Genomic DNA, 14,573 nt, shown 5'->3' with positions numbered 1-14,573 from the left:
GGGAAAGGGTTTAAAGCATCTCAACTATTTTCATTGATTATTTAGTATATCATTACTATTCTACATCACTCTGTGTTTTAGGTAATTCACACTCCTCTGCCGAAAGCACCACTAGATACTGCAGTAGTCACTATTTGGTTTGCTATCACAGGAGTTCAGCCTGCAATTACTGAACATCCTAAAAAACAGCAAATCACATATTCATAGACAAAAAAGAGAGAACAATTCACTTGGACCTTGCAATGTAAATTACCAAGGAAGAGCAGGGTGCTGCCTTTTCCTATCACGGTGATCTTTCTATTCTACACGACTATAACGACTTGATGCTTGCTCCCTTTGAATATTCAATCTCTCCTCTTCCTCTGCTTCGACCTTTCTCAAGCTTATATCTGCAGTTATCGAAAACTAATCTCGCCATGAAAGTACAATTACGAAAAATTAAAATTTATACATGATTCAATTGCTTCTATTGTAGCGAATGATGAATACATTAGATTGGGAAAAATAATTGTGCACGTGCAGCATAGCCATTCTTTTTTACTCAATTCAATTCTTCTATATCAGTAAGTGTAAGCCCTCTGAATACAATTGAAAACCTCGCACCATATGAATGAATGAAACAAATATGATCATTTTGAACAAATTCCAGTAAATTGAACAAAGCGTATGCGGTTATCAGGTCATACCCATGAGCTGCACCAAGCAGAAATAATTGAAGTAAACAACATAACTAAACTCCATTATTTCCATGACAACTGAAATCCTCGATCATTTCCATTTTTTCCCAAGTTAATTAAATGATGCCTTATAGCATCATTCTTCATTAATTGTGAGCAACATATATAAGTAAATAAAAATCTTAAATTAATATTTTCATAATCTGACTGATGATCAAATTGATCTATTTAAAAAACAGTTCAAACGGTTCGATTGGACTGATTTAACTGAGAAGTTGGATTGGAATATCGTAACATTATTTAAACTAGTAGACGACACTGAAAAGTTTGATTGGAATATCGTAATATTATTTAAACTAGTAGACGACACACACGCAGTTGCATGTGTTTAATGATCGCAACCTATATGAATTTTGATGGTTGATGAGTTAGGTTGCTTCAGAATTAATTCGGAACCAATAAAGATTCGATTAAATAACTATTTTACCATAATACAACATCTATAACAGATAAATAAATGTTGTTCAAAATGGATACAATTTTACAATTCAATGGTATGTGCAGGAGACAGTCTGCTCCTTTTCTCTAACATATAATTTTCTATCCACACACACGAACAGGGGAAAAAAAGTAATATAATTGAGCATAAGAAGTAAGCCTATAATTGCATACATAAAAGCACGATAGATTAAAAAATTTCTGGTGAAAATTGAGACCTAAATTTTAAGCCAACATTTCCGAAAATAAGCTTCACAAATAAAACGAGAAACTCCCAACAAAAAACAAATGTAAAGATTTGAAATTCATAACCAAACATCAAAAAGTTAAAAAGCTTAACTAAACATACTGATAATTATTCCATGAAGAACTAAATTAATACAATTCAAATGCCAATAAATTATGAGTGATATAACAAATTTAGGTATTTTTTAAAAAAAGACGAAAAAAACATCTTACAAAAAATTCCATAAAAAACTCTTTGAGCACCTATACAACCTTCTCTCCCCGCAAAAATTCCTTTAGCTTCTACTTCTCTTAGTATACTCTCCCCATGGTTGCAACTTGCATATGTCAGTTGTAATGCAGGTCATAATAATTGAACTGTACAACCTTTTATCTAGTGAAACACCAAGTAGTTTCATCTCTTCAAATGAATCTTTAGCTATCTAGTTTGAGATTACCCATCTTGTTGTACACGTGAAACAAAGAAGACAGAATGACTTGATCACAGATAAAGCCTCGGTGGCTAGAAGTATGTGAAATTCAGGAGTGAAAGAGATAATACTTATTCTGTCAACTTTTGTTTGCATGATGTAAAGCAGATGAGGAAAATAACCAAGTCATCATTAATCCTACATGATATAATAAACACAGAAAAAAAGATATTAATACAAAATTTATTTATCAAACATGTTACAGACTCAACACAGCAGCAGGAATATGATAAATAATGATACCTAGCTATGGTGTACATTGGAAATTAGTGGTTGGTGCAATGGAAAAACTTTAGGAAATTAATGGTTCACTTCCTACTTCGACTTGAATTCGACAATAACATTAAATCCACCATAAAGTTCCCCGTTAAGATTGCTCTCCCGAAATCTCAAGAAAATCTTGTGGGCGTTTTCCACCACCGGTAATATGAAAAACTAGCAAGCAAGCAACTCAGTATACCATGTACACTTTTGCCATACAATTTTTTGTTTATAGTGTATATATAGAGCCCACGATCTCTCATTCTAAATAAAACTAGTGAAACTTGTAAAGTTCATAATTTCTTTCAAAGTCGCCACCAATATATTTCCTCGTGCTATTCTCACTCTAAACAGCAGAGTAAGCCAGTGTATCATCTTAAGAACCCCAGTTTGGAAGATTGGCAGTGGCTTCATTCACCATTTTCACCAGAGTAACCTGCCATATCATATCATAGAAAAATATAACGGTGATGACGGAGCAACACTTGAAAAGATATCAAATAGAACACTAGTAACTAAAGTTTTCTATAGAGTGAAAACATACCACGCTTTCTGGGACACCCGCTGGTGGCATGGAAAGGTTTCTCGGAGGCCAGGTGCTGTCATATGATCTTTTGTCAAACCTCCACTCTCCAATCTTTCCATATGTCAACTTACCCTGAAGGATGTGAAACATAAATTTAAGAATGTAAAAAAAGCTGACAAGTTTTCAAACAATAACGATAAAATAACAAAACAAAGAGCCCGTCGGGTAGAAATACCTGCAAATCATAGTCGCATCCATAAGTATAATGAATTATGTAAGCTTTGCCAATTTCTGTATCCCATGGAGGCTGCAGGAAATTTTGAAAGACGGACAACTTTTAGTTCATCACCAACATGAATGGCAGAGACTCCAAAGCACAAGTATCACCCATCAACAAATGGCGATCAAAATCCAAATTCTTTGATCCAAAGAAATGAAAATGAATGGCTAGAGGACTATCAGGGGTTTAAATGCACTAGGTTCTATATGTAGTGTACTACTTTTTCAAGCTATGGAGCAAGCACATTAGAGAGAAAATTCCAAGAAAGAGGAAACATAGTCTTAGCTAGTGATATATACCAGCGATAACAAATTGCAATTCAAGTCTCTAATTTGATAGAAGTATAATATAGTAAAAGTAAAAGAAACAATTAAGTTATCACTTAATTTCTCATCAGTAGATTTATTTATCATTTTGTAACTTTAAAATAGGAAAACTTTACATGGATGAAGTGCATTTATGTGTTTATTTAATGATTTGATTAATACTCGAAGATGAGTTTACCAGCTATTGGATGTGCAAGTCAAAACGATATTCACATGTAATATGACATCTAATGAGAACCGATAAGAATTGCTCTAAACCATGTTAGACACCTAATGTTTAAAGAAGGAATATATTGTTTTTAAAAGAAAACTTCTAGAAATTATAAAAAATTTTCCGGACCTGAATCATGAATTCCTTGTATAAGATGTTACCCACACCATGAACTGCTGATGCAACAGCATAGGCATACCTACATTTGCAAAAGTTGAACTTAGAGAAAAGCTAATCATTTAGAAACCTAATGTAGTCACTTACATCTCAAGAACCCATCCAAAAGCTTTATCTGTTTCAGGATCCTTCTTCATAGCCAAGGAAACATTCATCCAAGTGGTAGCTATCTTTTTTAAAGAATCCTAAAATCATTTTATTAAATTAAAGATGGCACATCTTGCATGAATGAACAGAAAGAGAATTAATTTATCACCAGTGAACCTCGTAGAAAGAATAGATACCTTTCCTACAATGACAGGAGAATTCCCTATTGGGTCAATGTTAGTTATTGGTCCCTTTTCCTCGGGGAAGAACTTCCTCAGAACAGCCTCATATTTCTTAGGTTCAATGTAAAAGAAAGGAAAAGCCGCTCCAAGACCATCTCTAGATAAGTTTGGGATGGGCTTCACCAGAATGTGGTCTGGCTCAGACATCAATATATAGCTGCATAATGTCAGCACAATTATGTTATATATTATTTTCTTACATCATGGAACTGTAAGGTGATCATGACATGGGGAATAAGAAAGTTGGTATGTGTTTCCATACTCTTCTTCAATATTTTCTTGCTGAAGCCATTGCACAAATGCCCAAGGCCTATTCAGAACTATGTAACCCTGAAATTGTTGAATAGGACAAAAGATAAGCGGAAAGAATCAGACAAGATTCTAAAAGTTACAATTCTAAATTTTAATCAACAAATCTATGAGCCAATTACTTTCCATCCATCAAGTTGTTTCTAACTGCCAAACGATTCAATCAGCTACCGCCTACCCCATAAGTATAACTTTGGTGACTGACTTGGAACTACGTGTGCTAGCACTGCTTGGGCAAGTGAAGAAAGAAAAAACTGTTTGAGCTTTGGAAAAAGGTATCATAACCTTATGAATGATTATGCATGTGAACCTCACATCCTTGCAAATTGTGAATTGTTGGCGCTACGTAAATATTTTACCATCCAGAAACTACCAACATATCTGGCAAACATGTGCAGTCCATATACGAAAATGATTTCATAATTTTGATACGCAGAAGAGATTCCATCATCAATGTTTCTGAAGGGGACATATCACATATTTCCCTTTCACTAGTTCATACAGAGGAAGCTCCTGATGTATTCAAAGACCTCTGCCAATATCTCTCCCCAGAAATAACAAACACGAACATTTTATTAATTGCACATTTTTTTGCTTCCTCCGAGCTAAACTAACTTGATTGGCTACCAACCATAACAGCAATAATTAAACAAGCCTGAAGAACTGGCCTTGCAGATACTGAATCAGAATAAAGAATCGATTTTGTTTCAAAGTCCACCTCATAGTTGACTTGAAACAAACACCACGATGAACAACACCTGAGAAAATAAACACAGAAAACGAAACCTGATCCATCCCAGAAGGAAGCGGCTGAGCAACAAAGGTGGGAATCTCATCCATGAATTTGTCAGGTTTGCCGGAGTGCAAAATCCTAGTGAAGCCACCCATCTCGGAATTGGGCTTATTCTTCTGCTTCTTGAACCAGTAGTACATCACCCTGCACTGCCACGTGTTGTATACGGAGTCAGAGGCGGTAACAGCAGTGTGGAAAAGCCTTTTGGTTTTCTTGCCGGCCGAAGACGAGGATGATAAATCAGTGGGCATCTTGATGATGGGATCTTGAGAAAACGAAGAACGTGACTTTGTAGAAGAAGGCCCGGGGAAATCCTGCTTGAGTGATGCCTTAGCAGAAATAATGATGTTGTATGTAATGAGTGCGGTGGACAAGGTGACCACCAGCGTAAAGAACAACTTCCCACACCCCATTTGAGTGAGAGGAGACGAAGAAGAACCCCGTAGGCTTGAATTTTGATTCTTGCCTGTGTTCCTTCGATGGACAGAAAAATGAAAAAAATTATAAATTAATAAGAGTGGGCTGCCTTCTTTTGTTTGGTAGAAATGGATGAAAGACTTTTTTGGCTGCCAAGGAGTAAATTATTAACAATACGATAAAAATATGTGTGAGACGATCTAACGAGTCGTATTTTGTGAGATATATCTCTTATTTGGGTCATCCATGAAAAAATATTACTAGTATTACTTTTTATTGTGAATATCGATAGGATTGATCCGTCTCACAGAAAAAGATTCGTGACATCATCTAACAAGGGAGTTATTCTATTAATATATATATTGTTTTTATTATTAGTAATAATATTTGGAAGCTGAGAGTGTTGACTATAGGACATAGGGTTCTTGTAGTGATTTTCTTGGGAAGAAAAAAGTACGCAAGTAGACTAGGAGAAATTAACGAGACAGAGTCACTTGTATTGGTCAAATCACGCCACTTGTTTTTCATTTTTTAGGCATAAAAATATGATATGGTTCTTTATTTATATAGTTTACAAATGTAGAATTGAGAGATTAATGATGTTGGCAATCTTTGATTGATTCTTTTAACTACCGTATCGGCCAAATTTTAAGGGATTATTTCTACATCTACTAGAATTTTGAAAATACTACGAATATTAATAACTTTTGTAATTCAAGAAATAATTTATAGTAAAAAAAAAGACTTTATTAGAAGTTCAGAAATAGAAAGAAAAAACATCAACGAGGATATTTTTATAATCCCATACCCGTAAAATGATTATCAAAATTAATTAATTTGAAGTGGTTGTATCATTTACTCTCGAGTCTCGTGACTACTACAAATTTCTACTCCTCTTCAGCAACAATTTACATAAATCCATGAACCAGCGCCACAGACAGGAGAAACAGGACAATCCAAATTATTCAAGAAAACAGAAGTTCTTGGTTTTTGCAGCAATCTTCGACACACGTCCCCCTTAAGTGGCCAATTCGCAATCAAACTGGGTCATCTCTCCACCACTCCTTTGATGCGAGGAAACCGATCTGCCCAACTAGAATAGCCTGCGTCAAAGTATCATGTTGGAGCTGGTTACGTAAACAAGAACAAATAAGTTCTATTTTAACTCGAAAAGACCGCTTACATGAAGCAATTATCTCATGAAGATCAGCCTCTGAGTTGTTATTCCCAACCATCAAGTCCTGAATTTTACATTAGAAATTAAAGGCTGTGAATACATCACCAAACAAATGGAAACTTGCACATTTTTTTTGGTTTGTTGTGGAATGGTAGTTTGAAAGCCGACAGCGAACATATTCTTTGGATGGTATTGCTCTAAGATACAAAACAATATAATTTTGATGGGCTTATGCAAAAGCAACCGAAAACTTCTTTTATCGTTTCAGTTGGAAGTGAAATGAAAGTCTGGCTCAGAAGTTCAATCAAGTAACCTGGAGATTACTGTCCTACGGGTAACCAAACAAAAGAAAAGGAGGAAGCACCATGGAGGTTACCGGTACAGTGGTAGCCAAGCTTCTCTTCATAAGCAGTGAAAGACTAATCAGATTGTCTATGTTGAAATTCGTATGCTGTAGAAGAGCTTCCTCGGAAGTTGAATCAAGTATTAGTGCACAAATGGTAGATGCCATCATTATAGAGGATGGGTCCGTCATGTTCTCTACATATCATGTATAATGTCAACCGAGTTCCTTACAGAAACTTAAATTAAAACTTTTTTAAAAACAAACTAATGAAATGACAATGTATAATAAGCACGTGGCTCAGTCGATATGAAAAAACAATATCTTTCATTAATCCAATGAACTTTATGAAAAATCTTAAAACCCGAGGCCAATCCTCTAACTTAAACTAGAAAGACCATCATAGTCTTAATTAAGGTTCAAAGTTGTTAAGCCCATGATCCATATTTTCTTCCTAACTGTGTTTTACATATGACCACAATAAGCATTCACTCTCCATCATAGGCTATCCCACTGCCTGTATCTTGACATGTTTTATGATTAGAAATATACGTTAATAAATTTAAAATGTTCAATTGTAGGATAAAACATTCTTTCAACCAATCTTAAAAAACAAAAATAACAAATTATAACCCATCCGGATGCATTCACCATTGTAGATGGGCCACTTTCTTTCTAATGCCACCTTAACTAATTCTTTTCATCTTCGCTCTGATGTCTAATCAACAAAGTTTCATTTGAAAATCAAGATTCTAGAACTGATTACTCTATTAATGACTTGGATAAGTTCACTTTACACAACCCTAAGAGAACACTCAAGCTATTAGAGAGAGATACTAACCTGTCCAGTGGGGCAATGCTAGCAAAAGCTTGATATAACTAGGATCATCCAAGGAGCAGTGAAGTTCCTTTCTCTATTCACAAAAGAAAATGAATTTTTTGTACTAGTTTTGCATAAACCTTCTAACACTTTTCATTTGTAACGAATTTCGAGAATTTCGAACCTTTAATAGGAAATTCATAATGGTGTCGCATGCCAATAATATGGTCCCATCATCCTCAATCTTACAACTGCTAGAATCAATCAATGAAATAAGGTGCCCAAAAACCTGCAAACAAAATTAGTAAAATCACAAAAAAGTTCTCGATTGATGATAAGACACTGAATTGTTGAAACATTTTTTTATTATAAATTTCTGTTAGCACAAAGAAAATGACAACAAATGATCATATCTAAAATATTCAATAAGATTGGCTTGTTACGTGAGAAAAGTATTTGTAGGCGAAGAAAAACACCAAATTACTCAAAAATTTGCTTACCGGTCTGAAAGCCCCAGTAAAGGCAACCATTTTACATCCATCACTCGTCATGGTTATTTGGCACAGCATCGGGAACAGAAAACAAATGGAATAAGAGGAGCTGACGTTCAAAGGCATATCAAAGAGTCTAGTCAATAACTTTGCAAAAGGAGAAGTTCCAAGAAATGTGAACTTGATTAGGAGTGCCAAACCTAGGCTCGTCATCCCCTTCAATTGAAAGCATATAACCAAGAAGCTGCCCGACTTTCTCTCTGCATGCATCAGGTGCTTCTGCAAGATAGCTGAAAACAATACAGTCATGATGACTAAATTACAATTTCAATCTTTCATAACTAAGCGACCGCTATGCATGTTATGTTTGTCTGAATGCTAAAACCTGAATAGACTCTGTTTGATTAGTTAAGAACCTTTTTTGTCTGTTAACTTTAATAGGAAATCAGCTCTCTCTCTCTTGAAATGAGGAAGAACTGTCGAGTTCCTAGTCAATGCTTCACTTTCATAATGTGGTTGTATATGGGAGCTCCCAGTGAGCTTGTCTATCTTCGAACTTGTTTGGAACTTTTGAACTGATTTACTGTCTCTTTTCATTCCGAAAATTTTCAGTGCACAAAATGGGCATTTTATCCGTGAAAAGAAAAATAATCTACATGTCCCATTAGGAAGGGAATGAGAAACAAAGAAGTAGAAACTTCTACGGCATAACTTATATATTCTAAGAACAAAAGGAAGTCATTTACATCAAATCAAATAATAGATACATACAGGTGACATCTAAGAGCGGAGGATCAAAATAAATTATGGACACACACCTCCCAACTACTCTGACCGAAGCTAAAAGATCATCTCCTTTTTTATGCCCATGTTCCTGCAGGAAACATGATTATAAAATTTAATGATGGTGCATCAAATTGAAAAAATGCTTCAAGAAAAACATGGTATACCTTTGCTTCCTGCAAATAATCAAGAATCACACCTATGGTCTCATCAAGACCACCAAGGATTTTGGAGAAAGTGCCTTCAGTTATGATTGAATTAGAATTGGATTCTGAAAAAAAATTCTGTTGTGAGCTGAAATGTAAAGAACACATGCCACTAAGAACTACTATACATTCGACAGTAATAAAACAAGAAAACAACTTGCATTATCACTGTGAGCTTAAATGTTAAAAAGCATACCGCCAAGTATAATTTCATGAGCAATGCCATAGTCCGCATTTTGCTAAGATATAGTAGAAACCACAAAAGTTGAATTCTTCAAACCCAATGGAGTTTATAGGCCTTCCAATAGCTTTATTGATAAAAATCTAAGATAACATGGCTTTTTTGTTTTTTTTTTCCCACAGTAAACAATGATTCAATAGTGTTATTCAAAAATTGCTCAACATCAACCTAATGACATTACATAAGTTTAAAATAGCTGTATAACTTATCAAGGTGAATACTGAATACATAAATAAGTAGAATTTGAGCATGTCGGAAAAGTAGGAAAGTAGCTAGTTATTTCTTTCTGTCTCCCGCCCTCTCCGTTTCGCCCTTTATCTGTCCATGAACATAGCATAACCTAAGATATGTCAATTAGTATGCACCTTCTCTAACGACACTTAATATTATTGTATTAACCTTTAAGGTCTACAATCAATAGAGTATATGGACATAATCAATGAAAAACTTCCTAACTTCATCTTTTATGATGGAAAAAGGAGCACAACAACAGAGGCAGCAATATTATGATTTAGTACCTTCACTTTCACCAAATTTTGCGACAAGTTTAATAATCCTTTCTACCAAAGCAAAGGTAACACCAAGATTCCGTAGCTTCACCAGAAAGGCTTCAGCATTCATAGAAGAATTCTTGTCATCTTCATATTTTAAGTATGCTAGCTCATTTAAAAGAACAGCTATTTCAACCCTAGATGACTCTAGGACAAGCAGTATACACCTGGAGAAATACAAGTAAAATTCTCATGTTGCCTACAACAAGAAAATTTAAATGAAAGTAAAAGAGAACAAATTGATAATTACATGGTTCGTCAAATCACTTACAGATCGGCACGGGAAGAGTTTTTTTCAGCAGGTAAGGTAATTGGTCCAATCAGCCAATCCTCGCCGATCATGGATATGACACTCTCAGCTATAACAAGAGCCTGAAGCTTCTCTTCAGGAGCTGCAGATCAACAACTAAAAATAAGCTTCACAAGAAAATACAGACGACGTTGCATAGTTTGCAGAAAAAGACCATAATTGTTCGACTATATTCCAGTAAGAAACCTTAAAAAACTACCATGAACAACTGCTGGCACATGAACTGAACTTTTTATCGGCTAGGATAATTCTCAACAGATATGAAATATAATTCAAAAGAACGATAACATCTAGAGCTAGGTATTAATAAAAGAACTAGAATTTTCTGCATACCAACTCGATTCTGCAAAACATCCACAACACCAACACGCAAGTAAGTTGACCAGTTATCTACCACCATGGACTGAAGTACACCGTGAAGAGCAACCTAGAAATAGGTTATCGATGCCATAATAAGAAACACGGCAAGGAGATAAAGAATAATAAGTCTTTCCTGAATACATCAGTAGTTAAATAATATATCCTTGGATTAGTTGTAGAACAATATGTATTATATATTATAGGTCACTCATAAAAGACTGGGAGATTCACAGAGATAATCCAACACTGGACCTCAGTTTTAGATGAGATTTGGTTTTTTCAATAAAAACCATAAAATAAATTATACTTTTGCATAAGCTGGCAAGAAAGGTAACCTGTAAAGTACAAGATGATCTAACATGTGAGTTACAAAATCTAGGATAGGAGTTAATTTTCAATCCATCTTTTACAGTTTTACTAGTCAAAAGAAAACAGATATTGATTAAAGAAAATAAGTAACCATCATTTGGGAGATACAAACACCGATAGTTTTCATAAGAATCAGCAATCATCCTTTCACAACATCATTGTGTAGACATGTCAAGGTGCATGGCCAAACACCATCTCCTCAAAATATGGGTCCATGTCTGACTTACATGGCATCGCAATTGCATTGAATAAATCTTCTGCTTCATAATTATGCAGCATAAAATAGAATTTTCTAAGGAGGGATAAAGAACTTACATACCGAATAATTTGATGACAAAATATTAGAGAGGAGGTGAAGTGCCTCAAATTTTAAAGCATTGTGCAGAACGGCAAATTGCTTTGCGATTGTAGTTACCTGGAAACACCATGAGAGAAGAGCTCAAATGAGAGAAAAAATATAACAATCAGTATGATATAGTTTCATCCCAGTTGGCGGTCATATGTCATACATTGTGAAAAAGATTGGCAAAACGCAATCACCATTTTTGATAGCTCATGTGGATGCTCAACATAAACTGTTTCCCCAGGCAGCTTGCTGATCATCAACTGCACAAGTCTCATCGCAAGCTCCATAGCATGAGAACCTACACCATATTTAGCATCAGATATTGACCAGGATGAACTGTTAAATTGCAAAATATAGACTACTGTTTTACGTGTGTTGTGCTTGAGTAAATGACCAAATAGACAACTTTAGCTGTTGATATATGTCGCAGATTCATTAAGTTTTGTTGCAGCATTTCTGTACGGATTAAAAATATGCAAATTGTTTGATTGTAAATAAGAACTCAAAGTAATTAAGAAACACAAGCACTTGCTGACGTTTGTCCATCTTTATTCAATTAATAAACAAACATCATGATAGGTGGAAAGTAATCACCATCTTGTAAAGTAGGCAATTGAGAAGCCAGAACATTCATTCCTCCCGATTTAAACAAGGTTATGGCTCCATCTTCATGGGCAGTAGACACTAATATTAGAAATTCATAGCACTCTTCAAAGATAGTTGAATTAGATCTGCAATTCCAAAAAATCAAACAACCAGTTTCCACATTAACATGCAAGAAACATAATTTTCTACTCGAAAACATAGTTTGCAAATATGAATAACATGTATTCAAACATGAAAATAAAACATAGAAGATGGACAACAAAACTAGCAGTTCATGCAAATACTTATTGTTCGGAATAGCAAAGCAGAGGTTATGAGTAAGATTAACAGCTACAAATCATGCAAACCAAGGAAAAGACCCTTCCATGAGGATGTATAGAAGGGCAGTCAATAGTCTATTCTAGTCTTTCCAAAAGTCATAATCTTGCAAGGAAAGTGTGATCTGTGCGCTCAGTAAAAGCGGTCATGGCCCGTCGATGGAAAATGATGATTGATATACCGACAAGAAAAGTCTATAATTTCTTCTGCCACCGAGAGACAACAATGCCAACCACAAACATCACGAAAGCTAATTTCCATGATCTGGAACCTTACTTTTACCCTCATCATAATATAAACAACCGAATGTGCTAACAGCAACTTAACTAAATTAAGAATATCACCATTTAATTCATATGTTGCTCATGTGATTGCACACATCACAACGTTTGCGCCATTAGATTAAACAGAACAATATAAGCAGAGGCAAAAAGAAACTTGTGGAAAATAAATAGTGAACAACGTACCTTTCTGATAAAATCTCCAAAAAGAGGGGAAATTTTTCCAGCATTTGTTCAGTAGAGGCAATCTGGGAAACCCTAGCAAAGGCAGAGAGAACGGTTACGGACAACCGCAAGTAGACGTCACGATTATCATCATCACATCGACCGGCAGCAGTCCCTTTCCCCATACCTGTGAGCAAAAGACGGAGAAGGAAATTGGGGTCCAGAGCGCGGTATATTTCGAGGATGGTATGCTGCTGGTCGCCGGTGTTGCAGAATTTGGTGACCAAAAAGAGGCCAGCCATGCGTTGAGAGTCGGTTTGACCCCTCAAAAGCTTCAAGATATCTTCCAACGAAGGAGAAGACGAAGATGAAGAGGGTTTTGCGGAAGAATCAGATTCAAACTCCAAGATAGAACCTTGTTGTTCCATAATTCATGCAAGCACACCGAGGAAGAAGAGAAGAGTCGAGGCACTTCTGTACTAGTGGAGGAGGGTTTAACTACTTAATTATCAATTTCGTCCACAAAAAATATAATTTTTATTTTAAAGTGATTTTTATGCTCAATTTTAGTCAAAATTATGTTAAAAAAAATCTCATGTAATTTTAATAACATGATTATAAAATTTTATATACGATATTAATTATAATTGTAATTTCATCCTTTATTCTAAAAAATTATATCAATTTAACCCTCTTTTTCATAATGTTTTTTTATTAAATAATTAAATTTTTAATATTTATGGAATGCATCGTGATGTTAATATATTCTCATTTAAAAATAAAATTATTCATGATGATACACTTTATAACATAAAAGTGGAAAAAAATCACTAATAAAATACTTATAATTACGAAATAAATAACTAACTATTAAGAAATGATTAACTTAAACTTCGTTTTATTAAATAAAATGTTTCTAGGAACATGATTTTTTAAATTTTGTAACCAAGGGTGTATTTGAGAAAAATATTATTAAATTTGACTCCATTTAATTCTTTTTTTTAGAAAAATATGCATAATGAAAATTTAAAATTTCCACTTTTTTTTTGGGAGAAAATATTTTGATTTTATTTTTCCTAAGATGTTTAGACCTCTGGAATGGAATTTAATGCTAGAAGTGCTTATTATTGTCATCTGATTCTGCATGATAACCTCTTGCCCATGTAAAAATAATAGTAATTATTATTATTTTTAAATTGATATATAAATAAATAGTTCGATTAACACTCTTCTCCATTCATTCCCAAACTTCAAGATTTAATTATAGGAATTGAAGGAATTTAATTCATAATAATAATGAATGATCAATCAAATAATGATGCATGAGGGGGAAGGCGATGCATGCAGTTTGAGAGAGAGGCGCAAGAAATCTTCTATCAGCCTTTCTTCCTGTTTCAAAGCCTCCAATCACCAACGCACCGGATCCTGGGACGCCAACCTCAAGTCGCAGTCGCCGTTGCCGGAGATCAAGGACAAATGCCGCAACCTCATCTCACGGATAGCACGCCACCGTCGCCACTCCTCCGCGGAATTCAGCTACGATCCCCTTAGTTACGCCCTCAACTTCGATCACGACGAACCTTCGTCCGATGAGGAGATACGAATCAAGAATTTTACATCCAGGTTACCATCTTCGCCATCGAGGGGAAAGGCCACAGATGCGCCATTTGATCATTATCAGCTGCC

General features: G+C 34.9%; 2 protein-coding genes across 4 annotated transcripts; both read right to left on the bottom strand.

The window, feature by feature from the left end:
• Positions 1–2,278: 2,278 nt before the first annotated feature.
• Positions 2,279–5,650, bottom strand: LOC140979804 (hydroxyproline O-arabinosyltransferase 1-like). Its single transcript, XM_073445382.1, has 8 exons — positions 5,097–5,650; positions 4,264–4,331; positions 3,957–4,158; positions 3,760–3,857; positions 3,625–3,694; positions 2,914–2,985; positions 2,697–2,810; positions 2,279–2,588 (listed from the first exon to the last, which is right to left on the bottom strand). Exons 1-8 carry the CDS (start codon positions 5,514–5,516, stop codon positions 2,529–2,531), a joined length of 1,104 nt encoding a protein of 367 aa, XP_073301483.1. The 5' UTR covers positions 5,517–5,650; the 3' UTR covers positions 2,279–2,528.
• Positions 5,651–6,284: 634 nt separating this feature from the next.
• Positions 6,285–13,384, bottom strand: LOC140979803 (uncharacterized). Of its 3 annotated transcripts, none has more exons than XR_012175809.1 (16): positions 12,909–13,384; positions 12,112–12,248; positions 11,712–11,815; positions 11,491–11,586; positions 10,776–10,869; positions 10,404–10,524; positions 10,100–10,299; positions 9,302–9,405; positions 9,170–9,225; positions 8,552–8,641; positions 8,361–8,460; positions 8,045–8,149; positions 7,882–7,954; positions 7,011–7,237; positions 6,704–6,761; positions 6,285–6,623 (listed from the first exon to the last, which is right to left on the bottom strand). XR_012175809.1 is itself a non-coding variant. In XM_073445378.1 (16 exons), the coding sequence occupies exons 1-16, from the start codon at positions 13,313–13,315 to the stop codon at positions 6,568–6,570; spliced, it is 1,977 nt and encodes a 658-aa protein (XP_073301479.1). In that variant the 5' UTR covers positions 13,316–13,384; the 3' UTR covers positions 6,285–6,567. The 3 variants fall into 3 exon arrangements, 2 of the variants coding, with proteins under 2 accessions (XP_073301479.1, XP_073301480.1); XM_073445378.1 differs by having other exon boundaries at positions 7,062–7,237; XM_073445379.1 differs by having other exon boundaries at positions 7,074–7,237.
• Positions 13,385–14,573: the final 1,189 nt, after the last annotated feature.

This window comes from Primulina huaijiensis, chromosome 6 (genome assembly GCF_012295235.1).
Source record: "Primulina huaijiensis isolate GDHJ02 chromosome 6, ASM1229523v2, whole genome shotgun sequence".
Lineage (NCBI taxonomy): Eukaryota > Viridiplantae > Streptophyta > Magnoliopsida > Lamiales > Gesneriaceae > Primulina > Primulina huaijiensis.
This window is presented reverse-complemented; position numbering and strand designations above follow the sequence as displayed.

Coding starts and splice junctions, on each gene's coding strand:
- LOC140979804 (XM_073445382.1), bottom strand. CDS start 5,516: ATGGGGTGTGGGAAGTTGTTCTTTACGCTGGTGGTCACCTTGTCCACC. Junction 3,695..3,759: donor TTTGGATGGGTTCTTGAGAT/GTAAGTGACTAC, acceptor TTGCAAATGTAG/GTATGCCTATGCTGTTGCAT. Junction 2,811..2,913: donor GATGCGACTATGATTTGCAG/GTATTTCTACCC, acceptor CACATCCTTCAG/GGTAAGTTGACATATGGAAA.
- LOC140979803 (XM_073445378.1), bottom strand. CDS start 13,315: ATGGAACAACAAGGTTCTATCTTGGAGTTTGAATCTGATTCTTCCGCA. Junction 8,642..9,169: donor TCGGTCAGAGTAGTTGGGAG/GTGTGTGTCCAT, acceptor TATTGTTTTCAG/CTATCTTGCAGAAGCACCTG. Junction 8,461..8,551: donor GAAGGGGATGACGAGCCTAG/GTTTGGCACTCC, acceptor TTTGAACGTCAG/CTCCTCTTATTCCATTTGTT.